General features: G+C 48.8%; 1 protein-coding gene across 1 annotated transcript in view; it reads left to right on the top strand.

The window, feature by feature from the left end:
- Window positions 1-24,035, top strand: part of WWC1 (WW and C2 domain containing 1) — a 152,795-nt gene that overhangs the window by 91,335 nt on the left and 37,425 nt on the right. Inside the window, exons 4-9 of the mRNA XM_082835734.1 lie at window positions 6,458-6,534; window positions 8,040-8,119; window positions 14,008-14,137; window positions 15,512-15,658; window positions 16,873-16,946; window positions 20,565-20,807. Of these exons, the coding sequence (XP_082691860.1) occupies window positions 6,458-6,534; window positions 8,040-8,119; window positions 14,008-14,137; window positions 15,512-15,658; window positions 16,873-16,946; window positions 20,565-20,807 (751 nt within the window). The remainder of the gene's footprint in view (window positions 1-6,457; window positions 6,535-8,039; window positions 8,120-14,007; window positions 14,138-15,511; window positions 15,659-16,872; window positions 16,947-20,564; window positions 20,808-24,035) is intronic.

The raw sequence follows: 24,035 nt of genomic DNA, 5'->3' as shown, positions 1-24,035 counted from the left end.
AAACGACAAAGATTTTTAACTGATCCCTGGAACCAATAAGAATAAATACATGATTCGTGGTAGGAATTGATACAGTCCTATCATATGACTTCGGACGCTACTAAATGCTCCATCAGGTTCAAAAACACCATCATTTTGGTTTTTCTTTTTCTTTTTTTTTTTTTTTTTGGCCTTGCCACGCGGCATGTGGGATCTTAGTTCCCCGACCAGGGATCGAACCTGTGCCTCCTACATTGGAAGCTCGGGGTCTTAACCACTGGACCGCCAGGGAAGTCCCAAAACACCATCATTTTGAATGTTAAAGAAGGAGTCATCTCGGATCACTAGTCCTAAGATGCAAACCAGTGAGGGATGGCCCAGTCCAAGCATCCCAGTGAAATAGGCATGACCCAAGGCTCCTCATGACTCTCTTTGGATTTTATAAGCCAGGTTTGCCTTCCAAGTCAAGCTCTCCAGCATGTTGATAGACCGGTGAGGTAACATGCCTCCCTCTAACTCAGATGATCTGCTGGGGCTTGTGAGAGTTTTGCCACCTTGCCTTGGCTGCTGTAGGGCTGTGGCTGCAGGTGGGGCCCTGCCCTGGGGATGGAGGCTTTGTTGTCATCTCTGGCGCAATCTCTAGCTCCGTGGGGAAGGAGAAGAGAACTCAAATTTAATGTACACCTATTAAATTTCTGGAGGGCAATATGCCGGCACTCTACTTATGTTTAAAGTAACCTTGCTACACACACACACACACGCACACGCACACACGCGCACACGCACACACAATCTTGCAAGGTATTGTTGTTCCCATTTTACAAATAAAACTGAGGCCCAGAGAGGGAAAGTATCTTCCCCAAGGTCACACTGGTAAAAAGTGGCAGGAATAGCTTTTATACCCAGGAGTATCTGACCTCAAAAAAACCAGTTCTCTTCATTTAATCCAAGTCAGCCAGTCAAATTCTAAGGTTTGGGGGCTCTACTGGGGTCCCTCCATCCTCTGAAAGATGAGAACTTGGGAGAGCTGGGTTCTTTGGGACCTCACCATGCTCCTTCCTCCTCCGGGCCTTGGTTTCCCATTTGAAAAATCAATCACTGGGAGCCTTGCAGCTAAAAATGCCAGTTGAACCACCTACGTGCTTTCACTCATTCCTGAAACTAAGAAAATATCAGATAAGAGATTTTTATGGCATACATGTACAAGGACAGGGAGACTTGGAGAGAAAAGAACAACGGTAAAATATGGAGGCTGGAAAGCAGAAGGTCAGGTGGCAGCCTGTCTGATAGAGTGGAGAAAAGAGAAAATGGGCTGATAGTGAGGGAAAAAACAGGCCTCTAGTCTACCTGGAGCATGCGCAAAAGCCTCGGGAATTGGAGGGAGTGGCTGTCTCAGCGTGGAAGTGAAGTGAGGAGGGCCTGAAAGAAGATTGGAGGAGAGTTGTTCCTGAGACACAGACCACCAGATCTCCTTCCCAGATCAGTGCCACCAGGCCACTGCTCATCCCCAACGTGGGGAAACATTGGAGGTTTCTTTTTTTGAGGTGCATCATACTGAAAACATGGTGATTAAGTGAACATGGACTTGAGGATTGAGACCCCAGCCCGCCTGTACCACTTGACTCCCAGAAGGGTGCCAGGCTATTACCCTGCGGGCTAGACAGTAGAAGAGTGTGGGGAATCGGAGTCTCATCTCTTCAGAGAAAAGAGATGTGAAGAGAAAAGATGTAAAGACACTGACAGTGAGGATTCCTAGATGAAACAGTCCAGCCAAATCACATCCCAAATAACCCACAGTCAATCATGTAACCCATCATCAACAAACTCCACTCCAGCCAGCTTTTTGGGCCCCCAGTCCTAAGTGTGAACATACAGCTGAGATTCCAGACATCCATGGAAAGCCTCTGACATGAACAATAGAGATTAAAACAAACACATGGTGATAGGGAGCCCTTGTAGGAAACAGGGAATATGCAGGGAGAAGAAAACATCGAGAGGAGCTACACAACCATGCAACTAAAACAGGATGCTACATTTTATTAAGGAAAAAAAAAAGGCGTCTTCAGAGAACACAGAAGAGCCTTAGGAAATTAAACTATGAGAGTAGAAATGAAAAATCCACAGGAAGCCTGGAAGGTAAAACAGGAAGTTTTCTAAAAAGCAGAACAAAAATAAAATGAGATGGAAAAAAAGACCATCAGGCCAAGAACTCTCTCTGAGCAATAAAAGCTCCAGATAGAGCAGAAGAAACAGAGGGGAAGAAGCATCAGTGACATAATGCAGAAAAATTTCCCAGAACTGATACGGGAGAGTTTTTAGATTGAAAGAGCTCAGTGAGCACCCAACACAATGGATAAAAGTTAACTCACACCAAAGACATATCATTGTGCAACTTCAAACACTGGGAACGATTCAAGATCCTAAAAGCTTTCAGAGAGGAAAGCCAGGTCACACAAAAATGATCAGGACTCAGAATAGCTCCAGGCTTCTCAACAGTAACACTAGAAACCTAAAAGACAATGGAGCGATGCATTCACACTTTTAAGGAAATTCATTTCCGACCGAGAAGTCTATATCCAGCAAGACTACCTTTAATCGAGGGCTGGCTAGAATAACCATCTTTTTAGACATGCAAGTTTTCCAAAAGTTTATTTCCTTCATGGGTCCTTTCTCAGGAAGCTCCTGGAAGTGATATTCTGCCAAAATGAGGGGGTAGTCACAGAGGGGGAAACATGGTATTTAGGGAGGAGGAGAGAAGGAGGCAAGGAGGGGGGGGGGTCTCAGGATGCCAGCTGTGCAGAGAGAGTGCACTGGCACATGCCTTGCGAGACAGAGCCCAAGAGAGGAACTCTGTGAGAGGAGATTTAGATAACTGGCCAAGTGTGAAGTGGAATCAGTGTTAAATTTGTGGAAAGTAGGCACGCATAAAAATGATCATTATTAACTCTAGGAAAAACAACCCAAAAACTGTGCTGGAAAGAAAAAGTAGGCAAAGTTGGCTCTATGCCTCGGCCCTGAATAGTGTTTGCAGTGTAAAAGTAATGCAAACACTGAAGGTTGCTCTCGCCAGAGTTATCTGATGAGAAGCTGGGAGGGGTGTCCTGTGTGGGGTAGGGGCCGAGAAAGGGAGTGAAGCTAACACTCCATCCTCCAGAGAGAGAAGTGAATAAATCATGCCTAAGACTGAAAAAAATCAAGAAACAGCGAAACATGCATATTAACAGTCTCACAGGGGTGGGCACCCAAGAAACTGGCTGAACCTGTTGAAACAGTTCCTTTTTCATGAGTGAGATAAGCGGATTGGGGAATGCTCTTTTTTTTTATAGCAAATCTTGGGTGTATAAAATATATAGTATTTTATATATACCGTTAAACTGTTCATATATAACTTGAATAAAAACTAAAAATTAAACCTATAAAAAGGTGTCACCTTGAAGGCACACCTGTTTGAATTTAAAATTATTTTGTTGTGGGTTAGTGAGGGGACATGGACACAGAAAGGAAGCTGATGACCTGTTTCTTGATTGGGGTGCTGGTCACTTGAGTGTGTTGCTTTTGTGAAAATTTATCAAGCTGTACACATGATTTGTGTACTTTTCCATTCTCGCATGTATTTTTCACTTCAACAAAAAGTTTATTTAAAAAATAACAGGCCATGGGCTTCCCTGGTGGCGCAGTGGTTGAGAGTCCGCCTGTCGATGCAGGGGACGTGGGTTCGTGCCCCGGTCCGGGAGGATCCCACGTGCCGCGGAGCGGCTGGGCCCGTGAGCCATGGCCGCTGAGCCTGCGCGTCCGGAGCCTGTGCTCCGCAACGGGAGAGGCCACAACAGTGAGAGGCCCGCGTACCGCAAAAAAAAATAAAATAACAGGCCACATCCCACTTCAGCAGCTTTGGGTATAAACAGTGCATTTCACAGTGATTCTCCAGAGGGTAATAATTCCAGCCCCTGCTGGCCCAGTTGGCAGAGTCTGTTCCTTTTTGGGTTCCCTTCCCTGGAAGGTTTCTAAATGTGCCCATGGAACACACTCACTTTCCACAATCAGCCCTGGCAGCGCTGATCCCCACGGCGACCCTCTCCTTCTTAGGGCCAGGACTTGCCATGCTTCACAGGCTCTCCCAGTCTGCTAACAACTCCCCCCCAGCACTTCCCCCTAGTGTAGACCACCCATCCAGCAGCACCGATGAGCAGGGTGTTTAGCAGGATGGGGTGCTCACGGAACGGGCACCCCCCATTTTAGCTGTAGCCCCATCTTATTTCCTCACTGATGACTCCTCTTGTCTTTTTACCATGTTTGCACTGCCAGTCGGTGGGTAACAATTGTTAATTACCTTAAAATTTTTCCAAAAGTGCCTATCTGGGGAATTTGCTTGAGTCAGTGCCTCCAGCTGTGGATCCAGCAGCTAGGTCCCTCCCCTGAGATCCCCAAGTCCAGCAAAGACCAGAGTGCAGAAAATGAAAGCTTCAAATTGGAAACAAAACGTGTGTCTGGAGTCCCTGTTCCATGCTCACGACGAGGTCTCCGAGGTCCTCCCTGTTCAGGTGTTCCGGCCACTCATCTCTTCTGGTAAAGCCTGGCTTCCATCCTCATCCTCATTCTCTTCATCACCACCATCATTGCAAACTCTGCAGAGACGTAATGCTACCCATGGTGCAGAATGACTTGTCAGTTACTCTGCAGGGCAGTTTTGTTTCCCAAACTTCCCAGTGTTCCATTTTAACTTTAACTTTCCTTATGCATAATCAAAAGGTCCGCTCAGGTATTTTAACCAAATCCAAAGAGCAGAGCAGCGTCTCCTTCATGACTGTCCCTTCTACCTCCAGACACTGAAAATTGCTAGCAATCTCCAGATAAGCCTCTCTAGCCTCAGAAAAATTCAGGTCCCAGCAGGTGATGTTAAGTGGAAAGGGGAGGTGATGAAATTGCTCAGAGTATGGGATTAAGGACTTGGGAGAAACGCTTCTCTGGCCTGTCTCCCAAGAATGACTGTCCCTTTCCTGAACAGTGGGGCTGTGTTTACCTTAAAGACACAGTGACTCTTACATGGGGCCGATTTTCCTCCTCACATCAGCAGGTAGAAAGCTCAGAGCCAGGTCTGTGGCCGCGGGTCAGGAAGTGGGACCTCATGGTATGCAGTGAGCTCTAATCTCATGCCACTGGCTTCCTCACTTTCATTGTCCCTTGTCTCGTTTTCCTTACTTTTTTTTTTTTTTTTTTTTTTTGGCGGTACGCAGGCCTCTCACTGCTGTGGCCTCTCCCGTTGCGGAGCACAGGCTCCGGACGCGCAGGCTCAGCGGCCATGGCTCACGGGCCCAGCCGCTCCGCAGCATGCGGGATCTTCCCGGACCGGGGCACGAACCCGTGTCCCCTGCATCGGCAGGCGGACTCTCAACCACTGCGCCACCAGGGAAGCCCTCATTTTCCTTACTTTAAATGGATCACTCTGTTGTGTCCATTTTTGTAAGCCTTAAAATCCTTTATCAAGACACAAAGAAATACTGCTTTTAAAACGCAGTAAGATTACAGCTAAAGGCATACCTCATTGACACTTCACAGATTGTGGTTTTTACAAACTGAAGGTTTGTGGCAACCTGGCGTTGTCAGGTGATGGTTAGCATTCTTTAGCAATAAAGTATTTTTTAATTAAGATATGTACTTTTTTTAGGCATAATGCTATTGCACACTTAATAGACTGCAGTATAGTGTAAACATAGATCTTTTAGGCACTGGAAAACAGAAAAATTCGTGTGACTCGCTTCATTGCAATAATCACTTTATTGCGATAATCGCTTTATTACGGTGGTCTGGAACCAAACCCATAGTATCTCTGAGGTATGACTGCACATGATAGAACTGTAGATAAACGTTGGATGGTAACTTGGAGAGAAGGTAATTGTATTAGGGTGATAGTGTTACAGGTAATTTATTTCCCTTTTCAAATGTACATTCATATTGTAGAGTGCAATAAATATTTTTAGTAATTCCTTCTGATTAAAAATTGTATGTTTGTGTTAGAAAATGTAGCAAAGACAGAAAAATACAAAGACGAAAATGAATGTTATTCATCATTCAAATCTCTCTAGATAGCAGTATTATCTTCTTGCTATATTTCTCTCTGGTCTTTTTCCAGATGTGTGTGTGTGTGTGTGTGTGTGTATTTGTTAACTGTGTATATTTTACAAATTTAACTTATTCCTTCTTTGTGGTTTTTTGTAAATTATTGTTTTTATATAACAGTAAGTTTTGGACATTTCCCAAATGTTCAGTATCCTTCAGCACCATCGTTTCAAATCACTTAAGTTGTATAGTCCCCGTTTGATATGTGTACCGTATTTATTGGACAGATTCCCCTTTGTTGGACATTCAGGTTGCTCACTAATCGTCATTCCTTTCTGGGTTTACCTAGATGGCCAAATAAGCCAACTTGACCAAAATGTGTTTCTTCTATAGAAGATTTTTTTTTTCTTTTTCCTTGCAGTGGTCTCCGGTTCGTCATCCAGCTCTAAGTATGACCCTGAGATCCTGAAGGCTGAAATTGCCACAGCAAAATCCCGGGTAGGTCCTCTTTGCTTATACTATTGATGGGGGTCACTGAGGCAGCCTTAGGCTACTAGCCCACCCACAAGACCAGAGGAGATGCTTCAACCAGGCAGCGGCAGCCAGTGCTGACTAACAAGATTCTAAATAATGACAATAGTAGCAGTAGTAGCCGTCGTTTCTGTAATAGTAATGGTGATAGCAGCCACCCTTTCTCAAGCACTCACTCTATGCCAGGAGTAGCCCTAAATGCTTCACGAGTTCTACCTCATGCCCTTGAGACAGCCCCACGAAGTAGCCACTGTCAATATCTGCATTTTGAAGATGAGCCGACAGTGGCTTAGGGGGGGACTAAGCGACTTGCCCAAGGTCACAGGGACTCAAGGCTTACTTTAAAGTTTTTAGTGTAAGGAGCTATTTTGCTGGGACTTCCCTGGCAGCCCAGTGGTTACGACTTCGCCTTCCGATGCAGGTGGCCGGGGTTTGATCCCTAGGCGGGGAGCTAAGATCCCACATGCCTAGCGGCTGAGAAACCGAAAACATAAAACAGAAGCAATAATGTAACAAATTCAATGAAGACCTTAAAAATGGTCCACATCAAAAAGATCTTAAAAAAAAAAAAAAAAAGATGCTGTCTTGCTAACCACTGCTTATTCTGCAGTACTGTATTTGATTACTTCCTGATTACCTTAGGGGGAGAGATATTTTTATTCCCCCTTGACTGATGTGGAAACGGAGGATCAGCCGTCAAATGACTTGCTCAAGGTGAAGTCAGTGTTGTGAACACCGGTTTAGTGCACCTTCACATAGGTCCTACAAATTCAGATGCCTGCAAGAACGCATGAAAGGGGGGCGGGGGCTGGCAGTGAGGCAGTAGGGAGTAGTGGGGACTGTGTAGCCTAGTGGGTGGGCCCTGTCTAAAGGGGTAGTGGAATTTCAGCCCTACGCTCTTATGGCCATGCTGGAATGTAGGCTCCGCATTGGCAGATCTTCCAGTATTTTTAGAAAAGAACTGTATATCTAGGCCAAGTATATGAAACATCTCAATATTTAATCATTAGCAACTAATTTTTAAAAATTTAATCGCACTGCAAGCCAAACAAAGCAATCCTGCAGGCTGAAGCTGGCTCCCTGGCCGTGTCTTGCCTGTAAGGTTACCACGTTGCCTCTTACCTCCATGCACTAGCATATCCAGTGCCTGCTTTAAGTAATGCACGACCCAGGAAATTGCTGTTCTCCTCGTCTGTCAGAATAGGAAGGGGAGGCTCACAGAGGTGAGGTGGCATGAAAGAGGTTAGCCAGCTCCTGTCCGCTTCCTGTTTCTCTGGCGCAAGGGCAGCTAGGAATGACCTGCAGGACAGCTGGACTGGGATGCCAACCGAATGCGCAGCTGCTGAGACCCAGGCGACATCAGTGAGGGGGGCCCGAGGGATGTTGACCTGATCGTTATGCAGGGGCGGTGGGGGACTCTGGATTGATACCAACCTCTGACCCAGCCCCGTGTGTGGTCTTCTGCCATCCAGGTTAACAAGCTGAAGAGAGAGATGGCTCACCTCCAGCAGGAGCTACAGTTCAAAGAGCGTGGCTTTCAGACACTGAAGAAGTAAGTCCACGCTGCAGTGTGGGGCATGGGGATTGCCCCCAAGCCGTGCTCCCCTCCTGTCCTCTCTGTCCCCCTCCCCTTCAGTCTCTCTCCATCCTCCTCGAAATGGGGCTCTCTAATCATTCGATTCCCGTTCTATTCCACTGGCATTTACTGTCGCCCAACATTGAGGTTTGGAAAGAGAAAAGGGGAATCATTTCAGACCACCTGGTTCTCATCGTCCTCTGAATTCCCGAAGCCGTTAAAGTCTGTTCCATTCAGTTGAGTTTTGCCAGCCGGTCATAGAAACAAGCATCGTTGGGCATTTCTGTGCAGCAGTCTCATCCCCTCCAGTAGATCCGGGAGAGTCTGAGACGCACACAAACGAAACCGCCTCTTTCCATGGCCCCTAAAAGTGAGCAACGACTTCAGCTAGTGAGCTCCCCAGAAGGAACAAGGATCTCCTTCCACAACAAACGAATTATGAGGAGAGGGGGCACCATGCCGTGCATGCTGTGCTTATGGGTGACTGCAGGGGTTTCCAGAACTTTGACCAAATGTAATTTTCACTTTTAGAAGCTGACTTGCAGCCAAGCAAGATACAGCTCTGTTGTTTCCTTAGAGAAGATGTCTTCATGGTCACTCTCATGATCATACTAGCTAAGACTTGTTGAGCAGATACTGTGTGCCAGGGAGGACTTTCAGTGTTTCTGCACGGGTGACCTCATCACAACTCTATAAGCAGTGCTCTTTTAGCTGACCCCATTGTATAGATGGGCACAGAGTCAGTGCCCCTAAGAGTTAGCTTATTGTCATTGTTAACCAGGGGGATCATCGGGACTTGTGCATTGCGTCATGTTCAGTACATCTGATGGGCTTACGGGATGGTCATTACAGAGGTGCCTGGTAGCCCTCGTGGAGCTCCAAGGAGTACAGCCAGTAGGTTTCTCTGTTCTAAGGGACGTCCACTTGGATTCCCAGAGAGGCCACCTCTGTACAGACAGCAGCTTCTGTAGACACTTGCTGTTTCACTCTCCCTGACTGTACCTTTTTTTTTTTTTTTTTTGCTGTACGCGGGCCTCTCACTGTTGTGGCCTCTCCCGTTGCGGAGCACAGGCTCCGGACACGCGGGCTCAGCGGCCATGGCTCACGGGCCCAGCCGCTCCGCGGCATGTGGGATCTTCCCGGACCGGGGCACGAACCCGTGTCCCCTGCATCGGCAGGCGGACTCTCAACCACTGCGCCACCAGGGAAGCCCTGACTGTACCTTTACCTCATTCCCTGGACCTCAGTCCACTCTTCACCACTCTGTGGCCACAGCCCCGAGCCTTTGGGTGTCTGTCTCCAAGTCCAATTAATCGAGCGAACTGTGACCACCAGTTGAGGGGCCGGTTGGTTCTTATTCACATCTCCCCACTCCCCAAACCCCGCCCCACCCCCCACCCCCGCCCATCCCAGAACACAGCGTAGAAGGAAGTATGGCTTTGGATTATAGATTGTGTAGAGTACCTTTTTGTGTTCTGTATTATGGCTTTGTGTTTATATAGATATATGTTATTTCGGTAGGTATATATACATATGCCAATCCCGTCTCTCAAACCGGGTCCTAGTCTCATTAGGACAAGGGGCCGTGCTTTACGCGTCTTCGTAATCACCAGTGGTGCCAAGGACAGTTGAGGGCAGTACTGTGACTTCAGAAAATTCCTTAGTGGAGCAGCTTCCGAGCACATAGTTTAAGGGCTACTCACTCTCAGCGCAGGTGCCCTTCCCTTTCCTCTCCCGCCTCCCCACTCCTCCCCACTCTGGGATCCTCTGGGGCTTCGGGTTAAAACACTTCCCATTATCCTCCGAGCCACCACAAACCTGTTTTACCACTTTGTCACCCTGCAGCAGCATTGAAAATTCTTGTTGCTTGGTAAGCTGACGCTGAAACCCCGAAGACAAGCCTCCTTTCTTTCCCCTTCCCTCGCCCGCCCGTTTGATATGGGGCCCAGATAAGACTGCATCTCGGCTCTGGCTACCCACACTCCTGGCCGGAAGCCGGCCCCGTGTTCACTGTGGAAGAAGTGAAACCATTCTGCTTTAATGGGCACCTTGGCAGAGAGGGTTAGGGATGTTGCCGCAAGGGACAGATGGCCCAGGTTCAAATCTCAGTTCCCTGGGAACGTGGAAAAGTGGCTTAACCCCCTTGAGCTCCTGTTTCTTTATCTGAAAAATAAGTTATTGTAAACATTGAATTGGAAAATCCACATGGAGCGCGTGACTCTGCCTGGCACATAGGGAGAGCCCAGTGAGCGGAAGAGGGTGGTGACCTCTAGCTACTTGCCTGCCTGCGCTTGGGAAGGAACTCAGATGAACTCTGCGTCCTCCCTGGGCTCGAGACCGCGCTGGGTATGTGCTTGTGTACCCGTCTCCTCGTCTCTACTCCCTTTAAGAGCAGTTTTTATTCTGCCTCACTGATGGGGCTGAAAATAGACCTGCGAGACCCCCTAGCTTGTGAGCGTCAGAGCTTGGTTTGGAACCCGGGACTCTTGGATTTTGAAGCTCGTGTGTTAATACCTCCCTTCCTGGTATCATCCCAGATGACCCCCTCCCCAGACCCAGAAAACATCAGGCCCCTTACCCTCTCGCTTGGGACCCTTTTCAGTGTCTAGTGGGGGATGACCCAGTCACTTCGTGGCCTCCTCTCTTTTCAGAACCTGGGGGAAGCTGAAACTCATCCCTCTGTTCACTTCATGGTCAGCAAACCCAGTTTTAAAAAGCAAAAAGGTGGCTGAGGATTGAAGCATACCTCGTAGAGGACCCTGAAAAGAAAAATCGGGCCCAAAGCTTGGGATTTGGCCCTGTCAGCTGCCCTGAGCCCTCATCAACAGGGAGGTCTAGGCCCACCAGCCCCGTGGGAGGAGGAGGGCAGGACAGCATCTTTCTGCATGTCCCCAGGGCCACCCTGCCCAGGTGAGGGTTGTCTGGACAAGTCCAAGAGGAGTCGGCCGCCGTCAGAGCCTTTGCCTTGCGTCTCTGTGGCTGCCCTGTGGCTGCCGGGTGTGTGAGTCTCTCAAGTGCTGCGAGAAAGGACAGCTGTGTAATTTGGAAATCCTAAAACACACCCTCTCCTTCCCACCCACCACGCAACTTTTCTTTCCCTTAAAAAAAAAAAAAAAAAAGATTCATTCACTGGGTGCATAATGGTAACCCTTTGTTCTCCTCCCCCGCTCCCCAGTCCTAAGAGTGTTCCTTCTCCGGGCTACTCTCTGGAGCCGGATTCCAGAGGCTGGGTTGCTAAGGCCGCCGGGAGCCATCAGGTAGAAGGCGCCTGAGGAGGCTGAGGCCCGGCAGACAGACCACGTCTGTCCCTTCCTGAGGATTCAAAGCCACCCTCCCCCCGTTGGCAGAGGACAGCCGGGCACAGACCCTTCCCCAGAGCCCCCAGCCCTGTTCAAGCAAACCGCGTCTCCCCCGCACCCCTTTCCCATTTGGGGCAGGGCCACCTCCGGTCCCAGACACTCGGCTCTGCTGGGAAAAAGCTCCCTGTAGACTAATTTTTCAAACTAAATCTGAGACCAGTCTTAGCCGACCGGGCGGGCTCGCCCAGGCCCAAGTCCTCGAAAGGAACAGACAGGCTATTTTTAGTGGGAAGACATAACTGGGGCTTTGTCTTCCCCACACAGAGGAGGCTGAAATAACGGAAGGGGGAGGGCCGAGCTGAGACCGCATCTTCCCCCCACCCCCTACCAACCCACTCCCCTGCTCACAGGCCCCGACAATGAGGCCAGGATGGCAACCTGTGATTCCCCAGTCAGGTTATTTTTAGCCCAGGACACTTTGGCCTCTAGCAGGAAACCAGAAAGGAATGCCTACGAGTGGTTTCTCATCCTGAAATAATGGGTTTGTGGTGTTCCCGTAGCCTGTAAAACTTCCTTTTCTTCCCCAGGAACTGAAACCTCGGCCCTAGCCTTTGATGAAAGTGTGAAGCAGTTAAATTTTCTCTCTGCCCTTCAGAACCTTTTCCACAGCACAGCCCTCCTTCGCCAGAGGGCTGGGCTCCCCACCACCTCTGATTTGTCTGACCTTCAGAAAACGACACCGTTCCCCTTCGCTTTTTTCCTCCCATCGTCCCCCATCAGAACGAACCTGTGTGTAGGGCCTGGATCAGCTAGGAAGCTCCCAAGGATGGAAGTATTCTAACTCCTCACATTTGCCTGGTGCTCCCTAGTTCCCCACCTGATGTTCCATCCTTATCCCATTTGACATTTCCTCACAGCTCTGTGAACATGGGCCGGGCAAGATGACATTATCCAGGTTTTCTCAGAGGAGGAAACTGAGGCTCCATGTGCGTGGGGGCCATGCCCAAGGTCACACTACTAAGTGGTAGGGCTAGGAGTTCTGCATCCTTCTAACCTTTCCTTCCCTGTGGCCATTAACGAGAGGAGCAAAGTCATCCCTGTGGTTCTCACCAGGGATGACTTTGCTCCTCTCCCCCAAGAGACATGAGGTAAAGGAGGGAGACATTTTTGGTTGTCACAACTCAAGGTCAGGATGCTGCTAGCATCTAGTGGGCAGACACCGGGGGTGCTACCAAACAACCTACAATGCGCAGGACAGCCCGACAACAAAGAAGAGTCCAGCCCCAAGAATCCTGAGGCTGAGAGAACCAGATTAAAGGACATGAAAAGATGTTCAACGTTGCAAATCATCGGGAAATGCAAATCAAAGACCACAATGAGCTATTACTTCACACCTGTCAGAATGGCTATCGTCAAAAAGAACACAAATAACAAATGTTGGTGAGGATGTGGAGAAAAGGGAACCCCTCCTACACTGTTGGTAGGAATGTAAATTGGTGCAGCCACTGTAGAAAACAGTATGGAGATTTCTCAGAAATCTAAAAACAGAACTACCGTATGACTCAGCATTTCCACTCCTGGGTATATATCCAAAAAACACTAATTCAAAAAGATACACGTACCCCAACGTTCATAGCAGCATTACTTACAATTGTTGAGGTGTGGAAGCAACCTAAGTGTCTGTCAACAGATGAATGGATAAAGAACATGTGGTATAAATACTGTATACAATGGAATACTACTCAGCCATGAAAAAGAATGGAATTTTGCCATTTGCAGCAACATGGATGGACTTGGACGGCATTATCCTAAGTGAAATAAGTCAGACAGAGAAAGACAAATATGTATGATAGCACTTATATGTGGAATCTAAAAAATACAACAAACTAGTGAATAAAACAAAAAGAAGCAGACTCACAGGTATAGAGAACAAACTAGTGGTTACCAGTGGGGAGAGGGGAGGGGGAAGGGGCAGTATAGAGGTAGGGAGATAAAAGGGTTATTATGGGATTATATGAAATCATGTGGTACTATAGAATTTAAAGAATTGTCAGGTACTATAGAATTTAAAGAATCTTTCATTCAATAAATAAAGTAAAATAAAACGAAATAACGTTAAGGGGGAAGAAAAGGACTGTTCCATGCCAGATACTAAAACTACACAAACATATTCAAGCCTGTCGGATCAAGTCTAGGACATTACCACATAAATTATTAATTATAGCACAACATACTGAGTGCAGTGTCACAGCTATGCACAACGTGTTATGAGAACACCTAGCCCAGCCTTGGAGGACTCAAGGATGTAATCAGGGAAGGCTTCCTGTAAGGGTTGACTTCAGGAATGGTGTTGCTTCTGCAGCCCCACACTATGGGACATTGGCAGTTTGACAGGGACCTTCTGTGCCTTATCCAATAGGCAGGACCTGGGGAAGAAGGGTATGCAGGGAAGAGAGGAGACTTCTTCCAGGACTGAAGCACTATGGTCTATGCTTTTCTTCTGGGGAAACCCCATCCCTCGGCCCATCTCTCTCTGTCTGACCTTTCCTGTTGACTGTCTCCTAGAATCGATAAGAAAATGTCTGATGCTCAGGGCAGCTACAAACTGGACGAAGCGCAGGCTGTCCTGAGAGAAACAAAAGCCATCAAAAAGGCCATCACCTGTGGAGAAAAGGAAAAGCAAGATCTCATTAAGGTACGAGAGTTCCCAGTGATGTGGGCCCCATCCCAGTCTCTCCTGAGCACCTTCCTACGCCAGGACTCATGTGGGCTGTTTCCACATGCTGCAAGTTCTTTGAGTTCTCCTCACTAGTTCTCTTGGGCTTTCAGTCTCATTTTTATAGAGGAGGAAATGGAGGTTCAGAAGCATGAAGTGACTTGCCTAAGGTCACACAGCTAGTGTCAATGGCAGAGCTGGAACAGGAGCTCTCTGGTCTAGTCTAAAGGCCACCTCCTTGCCACTAGCTTTAGCCATCTGGCTTATTTTGCACAGAACCAAATGGAGGGAGGTGGTTTCAACATTACCTCGACATCAAAATGTAGCATCTTTATAAGCGTTTCATTTCATGTTCCAACTCTGTGCTGGGAAGTGACAAAGGATGACAGATACGATTTAATATCTCTCAGGCAGTAGTGCCAAGCACTTTGCAAGCACTGTGCCTCACTTATCCCTTACATCAGTGCTAGGTTATCTCCGTCATACAGCAAAAGACCGCGCAGATCAGAGAGCAAGTGGTAGAGCCAAGATTCAAACCCATGGACAACTGACTCAGAAGCCCATTCTCTTAACCCCTGTACATCCCACCTACCCTCAAAGGAACTGCCTCCTTGACCTCTGAGATATTCTCTTTTCATTCCCATCGGCAGATGAGCAGTCAAGCTCAGAGACACTGTAAATGAGTTGGTGAAGGAAGCTTCGCACCCTGTGAGAAACAGAATAATTTCATAGCTCCTGCCCAGGACTGCAGCCCAGTGACAAGACATTAGCAGACAGTGAGGCATGTTCCGATCGTGTTTAGCAGTTAAGAGTACCAAGTCGGATAGACCAAAACCAAATCCTGGTTCTCTCAGTTGCCAGCTTCTCCCTGTAACAACTCCCTCGTGGATAAAATGGGGGATAATCACAGGTTACTCCTCGCAGGACCGTGATTAGGATTAAATCAGATCATGGTAGAGCTGACAGTTCTTGAGTATTGACTGAACTAGTGCTTTACACCGGTCATCTCGTTTCATCGATATGATAGCCCTGTGAGATAGGACCCGTGATTATTCCCATTTTGCAGGAGAGGAAACTGAGGCACAGAGCGCTTCATCAACAAGCTCAGACCACACAGCTAGGAAGTAGAGCAGGGGTTCCAGCTCAGTCCGTGTGTCTCCAGGGCCAGTGTCCACACTGGTTGACCCCATGTAAAGGGCCTGGCCCAGTGCTTGGCACCTCCTCACTAGTAGCTCTTTACAGGCTACGTGGGATGTCTAGGGGGAGCATGGGTTCCTAGTAGATTCATAGAGAGTGACAGGCCCAGAGCTCCCTCCCAGGAGGGTGCGTCGCCAACCCTGACCTCCGTTCCAGAGCCTCGCCATGCTGAAGGACGGCTTCCACACCGACAGAGGGTCTCACTCTGACCTGTGGTCCAGCAGCAGCTCTCTGGAGAGTTCAGGTTTCCCGCTGCCAAAACAGTACCTGGATGTGAGCTCCCAGACGGACATCTCAGGAAGTGTGAGTAGACAGCGTGTGCTGCTGCTGTGGGCCCCCAAGGGACAGAGTACCCTTCTTGTGACTCACCTGAGGAGCTGGCTGGTGAATGTCTATGGGCCTGGCTGCTAACTCAGCCTTCTGGAGCTCCGTTCTCTTGCAGACCTCCTGGCCCCCGGATGACATGAGATGATGATGTGGAGAAAAAGCCAGCACTGACTCCCTGGCCACGTGAATGCATCTCTAGATGCTGCACAGAAAGTATGTCTGAAGGACCAGGCGTCTTTCTCTGGTTTCCTTCGTGCTAATTTGCAGCGCCATTCTGTTGTTCTTTCACCAGCTGGGAAACAGGATATTTCCCTCCTGTTCCTCCCAAAACAATGCATACAGCTTTCAGACAGCTGCTTGCCTCCCAGTTCAAAAGCTCAGCCCGGTCAGAGTAATGAATAGTGCAAGTGCTGTCCCAGACGTCGCTCCTGAAACACTTAGAGCAGGACTGACCCACGGCAATCCGTAACTTTGAAGAGCTTTTGTTTTCCTAGAGCAGGTGACATTGAATGAACCAGCCTCCATGGCTAAATGCTATTCTGTCTGGTCTCTATAGTCGTGTTCCCACTTGTGAGGGGAAGCTGTGTTCACGTCTGATGGGGTGAGCCTTGTAGCTTCTTGCCACCCCCGACAGAGCGTGGCGTGGCAAACGGGGCCGCGCTCTCCTTCCCCACACCACCCGTGTGTCCAGCTACAAGCCACCCGTGGGCCGAAGTATTTGTGAAGGAACTGTGTGCCTTCTTCCAAGTTCTGGGACCTTCCTCTCACTCACTCAGTGTTGCACTCCTGACTGCAGGCTCCCTGAGTGTCTGGTGGGCCCCCTCCGCAGCACGCCCAGAATGGCTGTCTTGTGTATTTGCTGTCCGTGTTTCCTCCTGCCCAGCTGTCCGCCATGCTTCTGGTGCTTGAATGGGCGCCAAGCCATTTGGGGCTGCAAGACGATATTCTGGGCCCTCGGCTTCTCTTCTAGAAGTGTTAAATGTCTGAGTTTGGGGCTCTTCCCATGCCTTAAGGAAAGAAAGTGTTTTTCCCCTAACTAGCTTCCCTGCAATTCGCACAGCCAGCTCAGTAATTGGGGACTATTTTTAGCTACTTCCCACACAAGCTGTCAAGTCTCTCATGAGCTCCTGAAACCCAGCTCAGCACTGGCCACAATAGCCATATAATTCCCGACTCGTTCTTTCCTCCAGTTCGGCACCAGCAGCAACAATCAGTTGGCGGAGAAGGTGAGATTGCGCCTTCGATATGAAGAGGCTAAGAGAAGGTAACTAGAGGCTGGGGTCTGGGGGTAGGATGGCCCCAACAATGATAACTACCATTGTAGAGTGTCTGCTCTGTGCCTGCTTTTTACACATCTCATCATGTTTAATCCTCACAAAGACTGTGAAGGTATTATCATCTTCATACCTTAATCCTCTCTGAAACTCAGGAAGTGACTCAACCAGGGACACTTAGCTAGATGAAGAATGGAACTATGCTTTGAACCATACTTTAAACCTCAAAGCCTCGTAATCTTTCCACTTGCCCGCCTGAAAATCAACCTCTAAGATCAAGGTTTACCAACAATCGTACAAGTAGTTTGGTGTGAAGGAGCACAGCTGGGGTTTTAGCAACAGGCTAAAAAGACTACGGATACTACCCACTTCAGTGTCTCCTGCCCAACTGGGAACAAGCTGTGTTTTTAAACTGTGTAGACACCAGGGACTTCAGATGTTCTGTGGCTTCACAGAATCCTAGGCAACTGGGTTCCACTGCCACAAATAAAATTAAAATAGTAATCAAAGCTGACATTTTTAGAGCATCTGTAACGGTCCACGCAATGTGGACAGGAATCTGATAGAAACTATTCAATAGAAGATGCAAAAAAGGAAATTTTTTGGTTATTGAACTCCAAAGTGCTGCAGTAACCAGCTTCAGGCACAGCTGGATCCAGGGATTCAAATGATGTCACATAGACTCAAACACTCTCCTTATCTTAGCCCTGCTTGCCTTTGTGTTGACAGGCTTTCCTGTCAAAGCAGAAAGATGACCCCCAGCAGTTCTAGGCTTACATACTACCAGGTTAGAAACCCCAGAGGACCTGCCTTTCACAACTGTTTTAACAAACTTTGGGTTTGAAACTCACTGGATTTTCTGGGAGAACCAATCATTATTGCAGGGTGGGAGGAATAAGAATTCTGTGAAGGTCCAAGCATGGGTCACATGCACGACTCTGGGAAGGGGACTGAGGTCAGCTTTGTGGGAACCAAGTGACTTGAAAGTACGGGAGGACTGATTTCCCAAAGAACATTTGGAATATTGTTAACAAAAGAAGGAGAAATTGGATACAGTTCAGGTGGGAAGAAACACATCCTGTGCACTATTTCAGCTCCCCCTAGAGGTCCAGCAAAACAGCACGATTTCTACGTTTGGACAACCACTTCTTGTCCCGTCTGAAGGCGACCACTCTGAACCCTGGATCTGTTCCAGTTTGCTGGAATGCCTATCTTAGATGATCTGTTATGGAGAAAGGAAAGGACTGAAATCTTCCCTTTGGGGTTGAGCCATTAAACTTCTCATCACAGAGCTTCCTGGCTCGTCCTTTATCCAGCTTTGTGCCTCCCCCTTCACCCAAAGGTAGTTGAGCACATGATTGACCGTGGGATTTTTTGCAGAAACTAATGCCTGTGGCCGGAATACATCTCCGGTCAAAAATGTGTCAAGTGTAAAGAATAGAGCAGCCTGCTGAATGGGAAAGCAGAGGCTGCAGGTCTTGAAGCAGGGAGGGCAAGTGGCTATATAACGCAAGGTCTGATCATCGTATGCCAAGTTTTGTCACATGTGTGTCTCTTGGCAGAGAGTCTAGCACATTTCATCAGATTCTCCTAAGGATGTATGGCTAAAAGTTTAGGGATCACTGGCATAAGGAAAACGCCACCAGAAAGTACATCCAAGAAAGCATCAATTCCCCCTTCAATGTCCCATGTGTAGTGGAGCCCCTGCCAGACCTGGCCATACCACTCTATCCTTGAAGCAGCTGGATGGATAACAGCAGCTACAGAGTTATCCCAAAGCCAGTTTTGATGGATTGCTGTATATGTGAATATGGAATTTAAATTAATTAACTCTGAGAATCCCTGCTGAGACACTTGGCTGGGGAATGAGCACATGTAGATGTGTTTCTCTGTATGGAATTTTCACTACACAGCATGGAGATCTTGTCCCGAACAGTGTTTTGAGTTTGGTCACATTGTTTGCAGATAAGATTGAACTGTGACGTCCCTGGTGGCACAGTGGTTGGGAGTCCGCCTGCCAATGCAGGGGACGCGGGTTCGATCCCTGGTCCAGGAGGATCCCACATGCCGCAGCACAGCTAAGCCCGTGCGTCACAAGTACTGAGCCTGTGCTCTAGAGCCCGCGCGCCACAACTACTGAGCCCGCGTGCCTAGAGCCTGTGCTCCGCAACAACAGAATCCACCGCAATGAGAAGCCTGCGCACCGCACCGAAGAGTAGCCCCCGCTGCCCGCAACTAGAGAAAGCCTGCGTGCCGCAACAAAGACCCAACGCAGCAAATTATTTATTTATTTAATTATTTATTTAATTTAAAAAAAAGATTTAACTGAGGGTCCAGAGGTCTGGGACCTCAGCAGATATTGACCACGTTTATGACCTGCAGTCTTAGGTGAGCCATATCCTCTCTGGCCATCTGTCCAACAGGGTTACCACCAGGTCCTATCCGCCCTTTAGGGATGGGGTGAGGCTAGGACAGTGATAGCTAAAAGCACTTTGCAGAGACTAAATCCTAAAGGATCACATGATTGCTTTTAAATATTTGAAGCAATACTCTTAGCAATACTGTGAATCTTAATTTGATTCAACAATAATCATACCTAATGTCTACGTAGCACTTGGCATTATATAAAGAGCTCTTAATGATATGTTTTCACTTGGTCCTCATAACCCACCTTGCAGGTACCATCATTATTCCCATCTTACAGATGAGGATACTGTGTCTCAAAGCAGTGAAGGGCTCCCAACTCCTTCCTGTAACACTTACTAAGGGCCTGCAGTGTACCAGGCACTGTGCTAGAAGCTTGTGTTACCTAAATGATTCCTTAAGAAGGTCAGAGCCAAGACTCCAACCCAAAGCCTCTGACCTCAAATCCTCAGCTGTTCACAGGGTATTGCCGCCACTTTCTAGATTGAGAACACGAGGTGAGCAATGGCAGTATTTGCTGTGGTCGTAGTGGGCCCATGACTGCCACTGGTTCAGCACTTATGTGCCAGACGCACTGAACACATAAGTGCTCATTTTCACACCAATTCTGAAGGAGGAGTAACTGTTTCCTTATACACAAGGCTCAGGGAGTGTGCCCAACATTACACACCTAAGAAGCAGCGAAACCAGGGAATAGGCAAGTGGCAGCAGAAACATTCACTGTGTGCTTGTTTAGCATGAAATGTTGTGCTCGGACATTTTACGAATTATGTCATAAAACCTTCAGCCGTTACCCTACAGGGAAGGAAGTTTTGTGATTCCCTTCAGAGAGACGAAGAGACTTGCCCAAGGTCACCTAGCTAGTGGTAGGAGGCTATTGCCTGGTGACGAATCCACCTCTACTGGATCAGGCTTCATGTCCCTGCGGGCAAGGACACTGCCTCTACCCTATCCCTGCAGAGCCTACTCACGGTTGGCACATGGTAGGCACCGCATACGTTTGTTAGATAAAAATCTGTTCCGTGAGACCACACACTGATTCAGAGGAAGTCAGTCACTGTCAAAGAGGATGCTCTGAGAACAGCATGGCCTCCTTGGACCATGTAACCTTGGAAACACAGTCTGTCACGCTGCTCCCGCATTGCCCTGGGCGCACCAGTCACGCTCACCCTCTTGGCCCACAGGATCGCCAACCTGAAGATCCAGCTGGCCAAGCTCGACAGCGAGGCCTGGCCGGGAGTGCTCGACTCCGAGAGGGACCGGCTGATCCTCATCAACGAGAAGGAGGAGCTGCTGAAGGAGATGCGCTTCATCAGCCCCCGGAAGTGGACCCAGGGGGAGGTGGAGCAGCTGGAGATGGCCCGGAAGCGGCTGGAGAAGGACCTGCAGGCGGCCCGGGACACCCAGAGCAAGGCGCTGACTGAGAGGTGGGGCTGGGCGGGGGGCCGGGGGGCCGGGGCCCTACCCTCGCTGCCGGTCCGTCCTCCGGCCCCCAGCGGGGTGGGGAGAGGTGACGGGGACAACCTGGGGTTCCTGGGCTCCAGCCCGAGGACACTCAGTTTAAAGATCTCACCGCTTTCCGAAGTAGCGAATCTGGGGAAGAGACTCAGCATCCAGCTACCCCAGAACTTTACACAGGGAATCGCATTACCAAAAAATCTGCTTACCTGCAGGTTTTCAAAAATTATCTTCTAAGATAAACTCTATGTAATTTAGAGCAGTCGTTCTGCAACGTTGTGACGGTGATTCACATTGTAGTATTATCTCATAGACAACAGTTTCACAAAGCAGTGCATACTCTTTCTCTGTGTGACAGCCCTGTGATATTTTCTTTTATGTTGCATTTCTTTTCATGCTGGTCATGACCCACTAAATTGATTTCGCCACATCCTAACAAATTGCAATTTGCAGTTTGAAATACACTGGTTGAGATGGGGGTCGTGAACTGAGATGTTTATAGGAGTCAAGCAGGTGATATAAATGCCAGAGGCCCACCTGGCCGTGGGCCATGTGAGACTGGAAGGTACAGACCCCACTTGTCTAAAGCAGGCGCCGTCTGCAGCCAGTGGAGGTGCAGGCCCCAGGCTGCCAGAGGCCCCCATATTTCAAGAAAAGAGTTGTTTGGATTTTTTTGTTTTAATATTGGCAACTAATCCAAGAATTTTTTTAAATACCATGAGGGCTAAATCAGCTTCATCTGTGGGCTTGATTTAACCTGAAAGCCACTGGTTTCCATTCTCTGGTTGAAGCCTTATAACAGACTTTACTTCCTTCAGTGTCTCACCAGCCTCCACACCCACATTGCACAGAGCACAACTCCGTGTTCACAGTGGGTCCTACAATCCCCAGTTTCTCAGTCATTCATTCATTCATTCAGTCCATCAGCCCGTTGTTTATTCATTCATTCGTGTAAGAAACATCTTGTTGCACATATTTTGTGTGCAAGGCAATTTGGAGGATTTGGAAATGAATAAGTCACGATCCCTGCCCTGATACCCTTAAAATCTATTCAGTTATTTTCACTTGTTTTTTGGCAGCAGACTTTATTGAACAAGGCCCCTGCCCTTAAGGAGCTGGAGTTGAAGATGGTGATTTTCAAACTTTGTTGGGGGAGGGGGAGGTGGGGGAGAGGGATGAGCAAGGGAATTCCTCTTTCCAGTGAAATCAGAGGCAGAAGCCCAGTTTATAAAGCAGATAAACTTGTCTGGGCCCAGTGGCAGCAGCCCAGGCATCCTAGGTGCCTGGCTGGGCTCCTTGCATCACCCCATCACGGGTCCTAAGATGCCTTCAGGGAGCCTCCCGAGTGCTAAGGAGCGCTGCTTGCAATCCCACCCTAGTAACTGAGTAAGCTCTGTTTGCACATGGTGGGGTGCCAGACGGGGCACGTGGACCAGCCTCTTACTGGCCTCTTGTAATCACATCACACAGTCCATTGACTGGTCCATGGTGGGGAATCTCTCCCCACCAAGCCCCTTGTCAGAACTCCTACCAGGGATATGTCACTTTCCTCTCCTTTATCTTCCCCTGGGAGGGGTGGCTGATCACCACTGACCTCCCACCGGGCAGGTGGGAGAGGGAGGAGGAGAGGGCTTCAGTATTTGGTGCTTTGTAACCCTAGGAAGCACCTTCTAGAATTCTCTCTTAGTGCCAACACTTTGTCCTGCTTTCCCCAAGGCTGTCTGTGCACCTCGGGGACAAGGCCTGTGTCTAGACACCTTTGTGCCTTTCGTGTTAGTTGAATGCATAAATGGTTCGCCAGCCCGGGCAGACCCTTACAGGCCTCTGTATGCATCTCCTGATCTGTCTACCAGTCCTCTGGGCCCCTGACCCTACAGCCATCACTGGAAAGCCCTTAGCTTTTCATGATGCTCACAGCCGGCAGCTGAAGAGAACAGATCCCTGGCAACCTTACTCCTTGTTGGGTCAATAGAGATACCCTTCCCACCACCTACCTTGTGCAAGTCATTGACCAATATGGACTTCAATGGCCTAATAGGAAAAAAAAAAAAAAAAAAAACAGATTGTGAATTGAGGCTCTTCTCTGCTATCATAATTTTGGTTTCTCGAAACTAGGATTGGATATTCTCTTAGAGACCCCTATACTACATGCAAAATGTACCATTAAGTACCAGACTCTGTAAGCTATATCATCTCATTTAAACCTCCCAGCAACCCTGAGATTAATCTCCATTTCATAGTTGTGGAAACTGAGGCTCACCCAACATCACCAAATGGCAGAGCTGGGATCACAGCCCAGGCTTGCTGGCTTTGGAGCTCATGCTTGCCTTAGTCTCCTGCCCACTTAGAAGGTCTTTTATTATTGCCTTCAGCCCCGTCTTTCAAAGGTCTGATTGCTCCCCTGGAACAGTGAGTTCGCACAGCCCATCCAGGGAAGCCAGAACCTCCACGCCGCGGCAGCTGCTGAGCAGGTGTCTCGAGGTCCCAGAGGGCAAGGTCCCCTGGGGGACATGCAGAGAGAAGCCAGGGGGCACGTGGGCAGGAAGAGGCGAGAGCCTTGGGAAGGACAAGGACAGGGCTGACGGCTGAGTCTCCTGCACGAAAGAGAGGAGAGAGCCCACCCAGCCGTCTTCGTCCGTGTTCAGCTGTCTGCCTCTGGCCCCCTGTTTGTCTGTGTGCATCCCTCTGACTCTCTTGTTCTCTCTCTCTAGGTTTCTTTCTCTTTTTGCTTCTCATGCTCCTCTCTCTCTGTCTCTCAGCATGGGAGTATTAGACTCGTCACCTCACACAACAGCCTCTCTGTTCAAGGTGCCTTTGAGAAGGCCAGGAAGAGACACATCCAGGAAGAGCACACCACAGGGCCTACCAAACCCCAGTGTCGAATCAATCAGAAGCACAGACGTCCCCCCAGGACTCCCCGTCCTGCACGCTGCTTCCTCCTCCCTCCCCAGGGGCCCTCCCCAGCACTCCTGAGAGCTGCAGCGCCTGTTAGAGTGCGGACTCCCTGCCCCCAGCCCAGGGACCAATTCCTCAGGCCTGAGATGGAGCCCAGGCTCTTGCATTTTTAACCAGTACCCCAGGCGCTGAGCCGCAGCTGGTGGGGGTTCCAGCCCCACCTCCTGGGTCCTCTGCCTGCTTCCGCGCTTGATGTGTTCTTGGCCTCCCGGCACGTGCCAGGCATCACATGCAAACACCGT

Source organism: Leucopleurus acutus, assembly GCF_964270905.1.
Source record: "Leucopleurus acutus genome assembly, chromosome: 3".
NCBI lineage: Eukaryota > Metazoa > Chordata > Mammalia > Artiodactyla > Delphinidae > Leucopleurus > Leucopleurus acutus.
This window is presented reverse-complemented; position numbering and strand designations above follow the sequence as displayed.